This window comes from Desmodus rotundus, chromosome 2 (assembly GCF_022682495.2).
Source record: "Desmodus rotundus isolate HL8 chromosome 2, HLdesRot8A.1, whole genome shotgun sequence".
NCBI classification, from domain to species: domain Eukaryota; kingdom Metazoa; phylum Chordata; class Mammalia; order Chiroptera; family Phyllostomidae; genus Desmodus; species Desmodus rotundus.
This window is the reverse complement of record NC_071388.1, coordinates 5,227,189-5,241,279: the sequence shown is the minus strand read 5'-3', so window position 1 is coordinate 5,241,279 and position 14,091 is coordinate 5,227,189. Positions and strand designations below refer to the sequence as shown.

General features: G+C 52.6%; 1 protein-coding gene across 2 annotated transcripts in view; it reads left to right on the top strand.

Moving 5' to 3' along the window:
- Positions 1 to 12,958, top strand: part of KCNJ6 (potassium inwardly rectifying channel subfamily J member 6) — a 186,548-nt gene extending 173,590 nt beyond the window's left edge. For both annotated transcript variants that reach the window (XM_045195796.2, XM_045195790.2), the window contains exon 4: positions 8,067 to 12,958. In XM_045195796.2, the coding sequence (XP_045051731.1) occupies positions 8,067 to 8,392 (326 nt within the window). In that variant the 3' untranslated portion in view covers positions 8,393 to 12,958. The remainder of the gene's footprint in view (positions 1 to 8,066) is intronic.
- The last annotated feature ends 1,133 nt before the right edge of the window (positions 12,959 to 14,091 follow it).

The window sequence follows — 14,091 nt, the reverse complement described above, 5'->3', positions numbered from 1 at the left end:
TGCTGGTCCCACAGCCCTGCACTTACCCTCCGAGGCTCTTCTGATAAGGCCCCTCCTCTTTAAGATCTCCCTGACTGCCCCCAAGTTAGCCAGTGGCTTCTCTCTGGTCCCACAGGACTTTTTGTACATACCACTCAAATTGCATTTAATACTTCGTATTGGGGATGTCTAGTCTCCATTAGAAGGATCCCTCTTGTGAGAGTAAGACCTGCGGGCTGGGCAGACAGCAGGCACTCCAAATGGTTGCTGATGAGTGGATGGATGGACAGGTAGATGGATGGACAGGTAGATGGATGGGCTATTGGCTGGATCAATGAATGAGTGTATGGATGGGTGAGTAGGTGAACAGGTTGAGGGTCAGCTGGGTAGATGGGTGGATGGGTGGATGGGTGGATGGATGGATGGATGATGGTTGGATGAATGGTTCAGTGGATGGATAGGTATATGGATGATGGTTGGGTGGATGAATAGTTGGGTTGGGTTGGTATATGGGTAGGTGGGTGGATAGATGGATAGATGAAGAGACATAGCTTCTGATCTCATGGAGCTTTCAACAGTCAAATAAAAAATAAGATTAACTATATAGTCTGGAGAAATTTACTAAGGAAAAGTGTATGGAAAACAGCCTAATCAGGACAAAACCGTATGAAAAACAAAGCATCGATTTTTAATACAACGACAACAAAAGGGGAGGAGGAAGAACGGAAGGGACAGGAGAAAGGAGAAGGCACTGGTATTTTTGCAGCCCCAAGGATTTGGTTCTCTTGAGCAAAGGAGGGCTGTTTGAGAGTGTTTTCATTGATTTTCCCCCAAAGGATTGGAAATGAACTCTCTTGGCCAACTTGCTCTCTGGGTGGGACACGGAAGACTGCACATGCCCAGTGCGCAGCAGGATGGGGTGGGTAGGATCTGCTCTCCCAGCTCTGAGCTGTTGCCATGGAAAAGACATTGTCTCAGAGCTGTGTTAACTGGAGCCCTCTCCCACCCCCGCCCCAGGCTGCCACACTGCCGCAGGTGGGAGCTTGCCTTAGGCCACCAGAGGGACTGGTCCTGCAGTCACAGGCAACAGCCCAAGGCCAGCAGGGCAGTGGGGACTGCCCACATCTTGGTGTCTGGGAGGCGGGACTTGAACCAATTATGGATTTCTGCCACTGGACAGTTGGGGTGTCCTGCAGGTCGGTGCTGGGCAGGCGGCAGAGGGGGGCAGTTGTAGGGTGTTCTGCAGCATCCCTGGCCTCCACACCCACCTACCCCCAACCCCAATCAAAAGTGTCTTCAGACATGGCCACTGTCTCCAGCAGGCAAAGTTGCCCCACCAAGAACCGTTGCTCTGGAGGAACATCCACCTCTCTGCTTTCCCCTTATTTGTTCATTCAGCCCCTTCACCGATGTGCTGGTGACCCAGGCAGACCCCAGCTGCTCTGCACCATTAACACGTGTCCACGGCCCTGGTGCTTCCACTGTGCCTTCCACAGGTCATTCTGTCGGCAGTCACACTTCATTCCACGCAATGCACCCGGTGCCTGCTACGGGCTGGTATGAGGGCACCATGGTGAGCAAACTGTGGGGCCTGCCCTTGGGAGCTGAGTGCCCACCCTGCCTGACCTCCTGCTCCCTGAGGTCACAGCACACACACCTGACCCACGACAGGGCCATCTCCTGGAGGAAGGCCCCTCAGTGGCTCCTCTCAGTGGCTGACCTGACCGTCAGCTCCCCCATCTGTGGCCCCCACCAGCCTTGCTCACTGCCCTCCGACCGCTGGACCCCTGCCAGCACTTGTCCAGTTTTCAGGTGCCCACAGCCCCTGTGAGGATGCAGCCTCCGACTTTGGGGGTCTGGGTTCTGCATACCCAGCCAGCACTAGGGCTGCTGCTCCTGCTGGCCCGGGGGCCACGCTCCAGGTGGAATACCAACAGATGCGCCAGCCTCCCACGGACACGGGGACTTGGCACGTTTGCCCTAAAGATCACTCTAGCAATAGGACTTTGGGGATCGGGGTAACACAGCCACAGACTATTTAGGGGCAAACCTCCAAATTCTTTCCCCAGTGCAAGGATGTCTGCTCACTGGTCCGAAATTGCTTCCAGGAGAAGCAAAGGCCCCTACAGCAGCTCCAGAGCCGGCCCATTGAGATGTCCACTCGTACCACACACCCTCTCCTCGTGGGTGGAGACTGCTCAGGTTGGGGCAGAGTGAAGGCACCCAGGGCCTAAGGCAGCCTCCCCTCCCAAATCCGGGGTCCCAGGAAAGATCGAGATGCTGCCCCTTGCAGAGATACTGGGACCCCAGGACCCGAGAGGCAGCCAGAAGCGCCCAGCTACAGTAGCTTCCCTCCAGGTGCCCCCAGTGACATTCTGCGATGACATCCGGCGGTGACAGCCGGAGCTCCAGCCCAGTGCAGCACAAGCAGCAGTGGCCAGAGAGCAGCCAGGCGGGCGCGAGCGCCACCTCGTGGTGTAGCAGCCACACAGCCCCCGCAAGCAGGCGCACTGGGCCAGACAGCCGCTAAAACCACTGCGGGCACTTGCTGAAAAACAGACCCCAACTTTATTCCTTCCTTTCTGAGGTGTAGTCTGTGTGGTGTTTGTATCCCCGAAGTAGAGCCATTGTCTCTGAAAGTCCAGATAAAAGGAAAGGACTCTGGAGGTTGCCCTGACCATTAGTTCAAACCTTGACTGGGCACCGACTATTATCGGTCCCTCAGGGCTGGAGAGCTCAGTCCAAGGGAGACACTTAGAAAGTGGTGCAAGGGGTGTCAACTGGGCTCGGGGACCACAGCAGCACCAGGCCAGCCTGCCTGAGCCCCCCTGCCCTGAGACCACCTGGCAGGCTGGACTGAGGCTCTTTGGACCTCTCTATGAGCTGGGGGTGGGGGGGTGGGAAGGGGGATGCGGAGGAGGGCGTGGAGGGGTGGAGCAAGGTGTGATGAGAGATGATATGCATTTAAAAGGATCACCTGGCTGACATGTGGGCCAGGATGGCCTATGTCCAGATTTGCCTGGGACAGAGGGGTTCCCCCAGCACAGGGTGACACTCAGTCTGAAACCTGGGACTGAACACAGGTGGCTTAGAGGCGTGGGTCACCCCCCATATGGATAGCAGGTCGGCGCTGGGCAGGTTGGGTCGAAGGCAGGACAGGTGCTGCAAGCTCCACAGCCTGCACCCGGGCACATGCAGGGACCAGTGCTTGTTCCTGGCTCCCACTCCAGAACGGCCTGCTTCTTCACTGTCCCCATGGCCCCTGGCTGAAAGGGCCGTAGCCGTCACGTGGATGGAATGAGCTGCAATCACTGAAGGGAACCGCAGGGCGGAAATCACACTGTGAAAGCAAACAGGGAAACCCCGCTCCCCCCTTTCCACCTTCGTCCTGTACTAGTACCTGCGTTTCTATCGCGCACCCAGCGTTTTAGGTATTTCGGAGTGGACGTTTTTTCGGGTTCCCTGCACAACTCCACTGGCAGAAACAGAAGCGTTTCGGTGGTTTTACAAAAGGCTTGGCATCATTGTCCGGCAGGGAGGCCTGGGAGAAGCCAGGAATGTAAAAGACAGTGTCCTGATGTGACAAATTTGAGGCAGTGTCACCACAACTGTGACAGCGCCCAGGCCTCGAGTATGAGTGTGTCCGGGTGCTGGGTGAGCTGGAGGATGCCGGTGCATTTGAGCCCCACCACAGCGAGGACACTGCAGCTGGGCACCCACCCCCTAGGCAGGTCCCTGAGGCAGTGGTCAGCACAAGGTCCCTGCCCCTCTGAGTGGCTTTACTTCCAGTCCTTCCTCCACTCTTTCCCTCTTTTGTTCCTGCCTTTCTCTTCAAGCTTCCCTCTCTCCATTCCCCTCTTCTCAGCCACATTCAGACCTACCTCTTCACCCAAAATTCTGCGTCACATCGTCAGCACTTGGAGTCACATAGCATGTGTCCCCAGTGCAAGGGGGTGGCCACTGCCCCCCCACCCCACTTGAGACAAGGGCCCCATTGCCAGTGAGATTCCTGAGTCCGGGGCTCACCCTTTAAGATGTTGCATCTGTGACTTATGTGGTGCCTAGGTCACGGTCAGGGAGGCAACCTCACAGTCACACATTCTGCTCGCAGAACTGGGTCCTCCGCTCGTGCTGCCGTCTCCACAGCTGCTGGACAAAAACAACGCCAGGCACTGCACGGAGGAACTCTCCTCTGAGCTCCAGCAGGGTCTCAGAACGGTGGTACAGTCACTTCCGACCAAGTTAAGCCCTTAAGAAGCCATGATGTGTCTGAGACGGGGAACTCCGTGGAAACACATCTCATTTGAAACAGGTTGGGAGCATTCACAGTTCGGCTTCCAGCTAATGCAAATACAGAACACCAATTACTCATCTGGAGAGCGAGAACAAGGCGTTTTGTGTTTGAAGTATGGGTGCCAGCATTTCTGGACAGATACTTAATGCTTTGAGGGCAGAACAAAACCAGGACCAGCCTGGGGACTGGGGGATCTCGATGAACCTTGGGCTCTGTCACCAGCCAGGCGGACAGTCTGGGGCAAGCAGATGCTGCCTCAGTTTGTCCATCTGTTACAGGAGCAGTGGCAGGGGGGCTGGGGGGCCTCCAAAGTCCCTTCCAGCACCGATGAGGCAGGATTCTGTGCCACAGAGAAGTTTTTGACCTCGGCATCACTTCCCTTCCCATCTGCCCTGCCTCTGGGGTCCACACCGCCTGGGGGTCCCTGTGAATGAGCACAGTATTTGGGTGCATATCTCTTCCATCCATTTGGCAGACAAGCAGAGAAGAACTTCTGTCACTGTCACTGCCGCCACCGCCCACTTCTGCAGGGTTTTGTGCACCGTCCGGAGGCCGCACGCCAGCGTCACGTCAGCCTGCCTGCTGCACACTGTAGCAAATGAAGGGCTCTTCTCCGACGCTCGGCACTGCAGATACTTAGGACCGATTTCAAGTGGCCGCGCAGCCGCAGAGACTCAACAGAGACCCGCACGTGTTGAAGGCATTTCCAGGAGCTCTTGGTTTCCTCGTCCAAACTAAATTGCAACGTCACTCTTGTCCTCGGGGACCGCACACTCTGGCTCTCCGTTTAATTCGCTGTGCATTCCTGCCATATGCTGGTGATGCTCTAGTCTCGCTTTCATTTTCCACTTGATCCCTAAAATGAGTGTCTCGGTCCTGCCGAGGCTGGTGTGAAGTCAGTTACCGGGGCCTGTCCCGTAGACGGCTCTGCCCCCCGCCCCACCCATCCATGGCAATTCAGCTCCAGGAGTGATGAAGTAACCTGTAAATATTTGCAGGGACAGAGCCTCCTTTTAAGAGAAAACACCCAAGGTAGAAAAATCAGTCGCAAAACTTGAGTCAGTCCAGTGCCACAGGGCATGGTGAATGTGGATGGCCACCAGATCTGAGTTCAAATCCCCACCCAGCACTTTACCAGCCTGTGGAACAACCACGGGAAAGACTCATCGGACCAGCTCTCACAGGGCTGTGTCCCCAGAAGCTGCTCTCCATGGTGCAGGGGCCTTGCCAACCAGGCAGTGGCCCAGATGGTCACTTAGGAAAAACAGCCACGTCATTTAACTGTCTTTCTACCAGGAATGATGGGGCAAAAGCAGAGGGGAATGATTTTCATCAAATGCAGAAAATCAGGGGTCCCCCAGGTTCATCATAGCCACCCTGATAGACCCCAGCCCTGGGGACAGATCCCTTTAAAGGAAGGGGAGGAGGGCACTGTGTCCCCACCATCTTGGGCAGGCTTCTGTGCTGCTACTCCCCAGGGACAGGAGGCAGGTGTCCCCATCTCAGAGGTGCTTCCCCGCCCACCCCCAGGGTTCGTGGGGCAGAGCAGGAGCTCCCAGGGAGCCCCCAGGACACACAACTCTCTCTCGTCCCATTGCTTACCAGCCAGCGGGGGTCCCTGAGGCATGTGCATTCACCCCAGCAGGTACGCCCAGGTCCCCCCACAGCCCCACACCATCAACTCTGAGACTCGAGGCTGCACAGGCCTTGGGAGCTGCATGAGGGCCATTTGCAGGGGGTGCTTCCAGGTCCCAGACCAGTGGGGACTGGGGGGGCGAGGAGAGCGGGTGAGCAGAGCCCTCAGAGCCCTTGCCCTGTGGAGGAAGGCGGGGTGGGCACCAGGGCAGAAGTACCATCTGCATCCTTAACCACAGAAGTGCCTCTCACCTCCCCTCTGGACCTTCCAGTAGGGCAGGGCAGGGCCATCCCCGGTGCTCCCTGGGACTCTTGTCTGAGGCCTGAAGGGAGCACCAGTACCATGACAACCCCCAGAGAAGGGACCAGAAGAGAGATGACCCCGTGAGGACACTGAGTCAGACCCCCAGTGGTCACAAGGGGTCTGAAGGTGGCAGGTGCAAACCAGTCATGTGTCTTCTGGAAAGGGGCTAGTCAAGACTCCAGAGCCATGCACACACCACAGAGGGACCCCCGGAAGAGTAGAGGCGCTGACCTCCAGGAGTGAGCTTGCTCCCTGAAATGCAGGGGCCAGGCGAAGGGGCAGTGGGCAGGGCCGCATCGTGCAGGGAGGATGCAGCCACACCACACTGAGCCCAGGTGCCACTTGATGCTGTCACAGGTGCAGGATGCACCGTGTGCGTGTGGCTGCCCCATCCACCTGCCAGCCCTGCCACAGTGGTGGTCAGCAAAACCCCGACATCCACGGGGTCCCCAAGGGCTCCCCACGTGCCGCAGGAACACTGAGAGAAACCGGGGCAACAAAGGCGGCTCAGGCCAAAACAGCATGAGCCCTCCCTCTCCTCCCCTCCCCCACCACACACTCAGAAGGCCCCAGGCCCGGGGCTGGATGTCAGTCACCCACCAGGAGCCCTCAGTCATTAGGGGACCTAAACAAGTGTGCCCCCCACCTTCTGGAAGTCCCCGTCAGAATACCCGATTCTAAGCTGCTGCAGGCAGGACCACACGGGGCCTCCTGTGCTGATCCTTCCCCCACAATCCCAGACTTCTGACTCTCTCTTCAACCAGTTCCCCACTGACCTTAAATATCTGCTTAGATTTTAACTTTAATCATTGCATTTTTATTTCTAGTTCTCTGTGGTCACTGACACAGCCAGAAGCAAAAGTCTCGGTGGATTTTATTTGCCCATCTCAATTTTCTAGTCACTCTACCATCAACATGTAGTTCTTTTATGAAAAAAAAAGCCATAAAGTTATTTTATCACCCTTGTGACTTCCTGTTTGCACCTCATTCTGAGCCCAGATGTCCCCGCCATCACGTCGTTCCCCCCACCCCCATGTCACACACACGGACCAGGAGTTGGAAAGGGAGGAGGGGCCTCTGAGCCACGAAGGCGAGCTGAGCGGCCCTGCCAGGCCCATTTCAGGGGGAGGCACTGAGACGGTGGCGTTCAGTCGGGGTCAGGAGTGCGGACCGCGTCCATCACCTTGGTCCCTGGCACCCAGTGTCCTCCTCCAGCCCGAGGAGCCAGTACACTGCTGGGGGGACCCCCTGCAGCTTGAATGCTCCTGGGCATTCACCCACATGGCCCCCTTCTCCCACTTCACCTGAATCCAGCACTAGATGAATGAGCCCAGGCATGAAGGACAACTTCCATGAGTCCAGGGCACCTTTACCTTGATAGGTGGTCTGACCCATCAAAAAATGTGAATTAGCCCTGGCTGGTGTGGCTCAGTGGATCGAGCAACAACCTGAGATCCAAAGGGTCACCAGTTCAATTCCCAGTCAGGGCACATGTCTGGGTTGTAGGCCAGGTCCCCAGTAGGGGGCACACGATAGGCAACCACACATTGATATTTCTTTTCCTCTATTCCTCCTTCCTTTCCCCTCTCTCTAAAAATAAATAAATAAAATCTTTAAAAAAAACATACTGTTTAAAAAATGTGAATTTTATTATATTTAACAACTGTATTAGTATAAAGATGAGTATGTTAACATTTTTCTACCTAAAAGTTTTATTGTTTAGTTCTGAGTTTAAAAGACATTAAAGTTTTTCATGGGTACCTAAAAAGAAGCGTGGGCCCTAGGAACCGAGGGCCCGTGGGGGTGGACAGCCCACTCGTGTACACACTAAAGCCTCCGCTCTTCTCCCTGCAGGGATGACGTGCCAAGCTCGGAGCTCCTACATCACCAGTGAGATCCTGTGGGGCTACCGGTTCACGCCGGTCCTGACGCTGGAGGATGGGTTCTACGAAGTTGACTACAACAGCTTCCACGAGACCTATGAGACCAGCACTCCCTCCCTCAGTGCCAAAGAGCTGGCCGAGCTGGCCAGCAGGGCAGAGCTGCCCCTCAGTTGGTCTGTGTCCAGCAAACTCAACCAACACGCAGAACTGGAGACTGAAGAGGAAGAAAAGAACCTCGAGGAGCAAACGGAAAGGAATGGTGACGTTGCCAACCTAGAGAGCGAGTCCAAAGTGTAGCCCCTGGCCGGGCCACCCCCTCTCCCATCCCCCACAGCCTGTCCTTGTCTCTCATCCTCTTGCTTTTCTGTCCCTCTTACTTCATTCTTTATTTACATTTAATGTTGGCATTATCCGAAAACAAATCTTCAAGGTGTAAAATACCTACCTGCCCTGTCTCAGGTACTCAGATTGACGAGGCAGACACGGAGGCAGACAGGGAGGCGGTGAAGGTGTGAGGTGCCTGGCTCTGCCCGAAACGCCACACGCCCACCTCCTAGAGATTGAAGCCACTCACCTGCATGTGTCGCACCGTAGCAGCTCACTCAGAGGGGAGGGTCAAAGACTGGACCTGGGACACACGTCCGGTCCTCCCCACCCATGCAGCGAGACACAGCACAGACCCCAACACGTCCCATCTCCAGGGCGAGGCGCCGCCCCGGGCGGCCATGGCGGGGCAGGACCCAGGCGAGGCCCAGACAAAACACTGTACATATATCTGCCTTATGTTATCATTTTCTGTTGCAGTCAGTACTAACACCCAGCATGTACAAAAGTACTGTAGAACACAACTTCTAAATACTGTACATAGATATATAACTCACGTAGGTTTAGATATATCACTTTAGGAATAAGATGTAAAAAAAAGAAAAAGAAAAAGAAAAACGACTCTCAATGTGCAGTAGGCATTTCTGTTCCGGTGTCTTTGTTTTCTGAATTTCTTGGGTCCCGTTGACTGCTGGCTCTCTAGTGCATGGCCTTTGTTCTGTGTCCCGGACTGGCCGCCCGTTCGGGCACCTCACTGTTCTCTCTCTGATCCTTTCACTCAATCTAATAAGCCATAGGTCTGGGGGACATCGGGAGGTCCAGTAGATGGCAAAACCCACCACCAATACACTGATATACTGTGAAATGTTTACACACTGAGGTCTCTTTTTTTAACATAACACCGGCCTCGCTGACCAGCCTGGGGAAGAATTCCAGGAGGACGTCCTCTGGCATGTCACCAGATGCTTTTCACAGAGCACTCGCCCTTTGTAGTGCCATAGTTAGGGAAACTCTTCCACAAAACCACTGGTTCTCCAGCTGTTCCACTCTGTAATCAGGAGGAACTGCAGACTATTACAGTAGGACGTGGCAAGCGAGCAGGGGACGGTTGGGTCCAAAGCCACAAATCCATAAAGGCTTGTAGTATCATTGGCCTCACACACTTTTTACCTAGCACGCTCCCTGACCCTGGGGGCTTATCCACCCATTTCTTGCATTATTATTTATTCTTATTCTCATTCTTGTGTGGTTGTGAAATGACCAGAATTCAACATTCAAATATTAGGCCAACAATCTTGGTGACCGTCTAAGAAGGCTGTCAAGACTATGCCACAGGTTAGAAATAGAATCCAAAGTGTCTCTTATCAAAACAAGACAAGACACTGCAGCCTTAATTCATTTCAATCTGCAAATATGAACATAGAAAGAGAGAGAAAGAGAAAGGAGAGAGAAGGAAGGAAAGACGGGAGGGAGGGAAGGAGGAAGGTATTTTGTACTTAAAATCTAAATTTCAGTATTAAAAAATTTTCACGTAAGAAAAAAGACAAGGAAGAGAATCTTAGACAAAAGGGCAGGTGGAGATTTTGCACTGTAACAGATCTTTCCCATTAATTTTACAATTTTAAACTGTTGGTTCCCTAACGCAGTCGTGCATCATAAATATCCATTGACTGGATTCAAGTTCATTTTCAGCCCCTACAGCTGTGCTCAGTTTGAGGCTTTGCTCCATGGAGGTTGAGGGAACTCAAACTAGCTGTCGCTCCCTGTTGACCTGCTGTCCATGACCAGATCGCCCAGGCCTTCGCCACAGTGCGGGGACCCTGTCTACTGAGAAGCGTGTCACGGTGATAAGGAAAGTGGCTACTCGCCTTTGACAGGAGGACCCTCCTCTCCCATTTCCAAGACGTTGCATCAGGACAGCTGCCGCCCGGCTCGGACTTGACGGAACACAGAACTGTGGGCCGTAGCCCTTCCCTGTCTGCTAGCCTTTTGCTTTCTGCATCGAGCATCTGTTGAATCACTTCTTCATTCCACGCTCTAAGGAGGAGGTTGTAGTCAAAGAGGAGGAGGGAGCCCCTTACACTTCCTGCCAGGCTGTGGGGAGGGACTGTGGCCTTACCTCCGTGTAGCCTTACAAAGGGCGCGCTTGGCCCCAGGGTGCGGACCCTGCAGCATCGCCAGTCGCAGGGCTTGGCATGGTAGCACAAAGCAAAATCGAGCAGGGGGTGCAAAAAGTCTGCTACTTTAGCTCTTGAAGACTCACTGGGCCTTTTTCAACCTGTGGCTAAGGCTTCAAGAACAACGCACACACGCTGTTGGCTGGGGGAGCCGCAGTCTGGGCCTGTTAGCACAAACGGCTGAATGAGCCTTGGCAGCCCCTGGTCACGCACACGGGGATTCGGTGTCTGCGACAGGCACCCGGGGCGAGGCCCTCCCCCCTCCCACTGTCTCTGGTGTTGACATAGGTGGAGACAGAACATGAACCAAATCTCGTTTTTGTAATGTGAGCCTCTGAATCTTTAAACGAGGATGTTCCAGAAGAACCTTTTACTAGAATGTCCCGATCAAACGTCTATTTTTCTACAATTATTGGGAACACAGCTTAACGGTGTATTTTGTGTCAACTGTTAACATTTGGAATTGAAAGCAGCTCCTTAAGACTGAATTTTCTAAGCAGCGAGTATTGAATGGTGTTTTTCATTAAGACAGTTTAACGAAGTTGAGCCCCACGACTTCCAGTCCCCATATTCCACTTCCAGTCCCCATTCACTCACTTTGTTAGCAGACCGAGTGCTATGAAAAAGAAATAAGCCTCTTTTAACGCAACAGTACCGGTAACGACTGAGGATCACTCTCATCTCGATACCCTGGTCTGTTTGGTCGGTGCGCTGGAGCTTCTCTCCCATAAATCACGGTGGATTCACACGATACGCACTTTGAACTAAAAGGGTACAATTTGCTTCAGGTGACCGCAACCTGGAGACAAGGGCAGATTCAGCTCGAAGCATGACCCCAAGGGCAGCTGAGACCCTGAGATTCCCACTTCCACCCACCCAACATGCTCTCCAACTGGAACAGCCCCTGTTCACTTATAGTCCACTTTATGTAATTAATACAATCGTTTATGTCTTCTGCTGTCCCCTGGGTGAGTGACACATCTGCAGTCACATGAGGTCATTGCGTTGCTTTCCCTTGGAAACTAGGAGTTCCAGCCCGGCTGCTCCAGCGTGCGGCCAGCTGCTCTGCGTCGGCGGGAAAGAGCTGTGCCCACTCCCTTCCTCCACCGCTCCATCTCTTGCGTTCTTTCCCTCACCCTCCGGTTCCAGATCGATGCACTCAGTGCAGGAACTTATGTTCCCTAGCAGAAGTCTGCTGTCTCTAAAAGTGTCAACCTATTTCTTAAGCACAATTTTCTCTTCCAGGTTTAACCAAACTAGGGCTCTCAAATGTCTATGTTTCATTACATTCTAATTAAAAAATTATTTCTGACCTAACAGAAAGCCTAAATGTTGAAATCTCCAAAGCAATGTCCTTACACTTCCCTCCCTATGTTTCCTTACGTTTCAGGTTTCTTATATTTTCCCCTTTGCTTCTGTATTTACATTTAAGCAGGGATCTTAGGGGTGCTCAGAAACTGTTTATAAGGGTAGGAGCTGTTAGAGAAAAATAATATAAAAATGCTATTAGAAAACTACTTGAACTCACCGATAGAATGTGAAATCATTTGATTAGCTGAGTGGTTTGAGATTTTTTAGAAATTTTAAATATTCGTAGTCCTTTTCAAGACAGCTTGCCATTCGTCTATTTTTCAGTCCTTCTTTCCTTGACTTGGGTGACACTCTGTGTGATTCAGAGCAGCCAAAAGGGGAGTTGAAAGTCAAATGTCCTACATATACAACAAACATTCTCTTCCACCAGTTCCTTTCAGGGGACGGCTATAAGGTCAGAAAGTGTAGGCATCGCACACATCATAGGTGATTCATGGATAATAATATCATCTTATTTCTAGACTTTGTGGCCAACCTGTATTTAAGAAAATGTTATCCTTTAACTGAAAATGGAGTGAAACATACCTCTTCCTAATACTTTTGCCCCTTAGTGTCTTGGAGAGCCTCGGATGTAGCAAGTCACCTGCAAGTCAAAACTCCCTTAGGCTGCTATGAGATGCTGGCGAAGCACAGGAGGTACGATAACAACAAAACAATATCAAGCCCCACTGTGCGCGGCGTCCGAAGCACTCGGAGCACGGGTCTGGATTATTTCATCTAATTCTAATCTGCCAGGAGAGCTTGAGAATTAGAATTTACATTTTATAAATGGAAATTGAGGGTTTGGGCAGATTGGGCAACTTCCTCACAGTTCCCAGGCCAGAAAGCTTACGCTTTGGGCTCCTTTTACTACAAAAGGGTCATCGGCAAACCAAATCCGCTCACAGAACCTGGCCCACTGCCTGCATTCGGAACCCTTGCCAGCTAGAAACGATTTTACATTTTTAAATTTGGGGGGCGGGGGGAGGAATAAAACAAAAGGAGAATATTTTGTGACATGTGAAAATTATATGAAATTCCAAATTCAGTGTCCACAAATAAAGTTTTATTGGAACATGGGCACACCCATTCGTTGTTATTGCTCACACACTACTCAGGAGGGACGGCTATGAGACGGAAGCCGTGAGACCATACAGCCAGAGACTGAAATATTTACCACCTGGAGAGAGGGAAAGCTTGCTGACCCCTGTACTGTACTGTTAAAACCATTAGTACCAGTAAGTACTATTAACTGCTAAGTATCGCGCTTCAGTATTAAGAGATTCCTGGACCACTTAGAGCAATGACGTTCTTTGCCAGTATACATCTACTACAGTCACTCAAAGGGCTGTTCAAAGAAAAAAATGACACATCTCCTGGTAACAGGGACGGCCGCTTCACAGGACCCTGAGTGCCCAGGCACGTAGTCGGGTCTCAGAGACAGACTTCTCCCTTTTCAGAACCATCGCCCCAGAGCGGCAGGGAGAGGAGATAGCCGCCAGGGTCCAGGGCCAGCTCAGAAAGCGATGTGGTGAAAGGACTCATCACTGAGCAATAAAGCAATGGGAGTTCCCAGGCCCGAGGCTGAGCAAGAGCTTTGCTGGCACCCACACGGGAACTTACCCGCACAGTCGGGCCACCACACGCTGCTCAGCAGGGCGAGCGAGACTTGCAGTGGTAAGTCCACCCAGCTCCCCTCCCACGCAAGCCTTCTCTCTTCTGCTCTCTGGCCGGAGGGCCGGTCAGTCCCCTGAGTTGTGCCCACTAGCCTGCAGGCGACTGAGTGCTGAGATGAACCCTGAGTTACTGTGCAGAGTTAATCATACCAGTTCTGGCTCCCTCCGGTAGTCCAGCTAGAAGCTTAACGTGCAAAAAAAGAATCAAATGCTTCTCTCAGAAAACCAGCAGGCTCTTTGAAAAGAACTGAGGGAGAAACAAGAGTAGTAAAGGGTTGCTATTGGGTTGTCTGCTGCTTTCTGAGGCTGGAGCAGAAAGGATTGGTAATTACAGAAGTGTTGGTTGGAAGAAACCCAGACAACGGGGTTCTGAGATAAGTCAAGGTTAAATGGCAATCTTTAGTGTCGTGAAGGTGAGCTCACTCATGTTCTAAGACAGTGTTTCCAAAGCCAGAGAGGTCAACCAAGC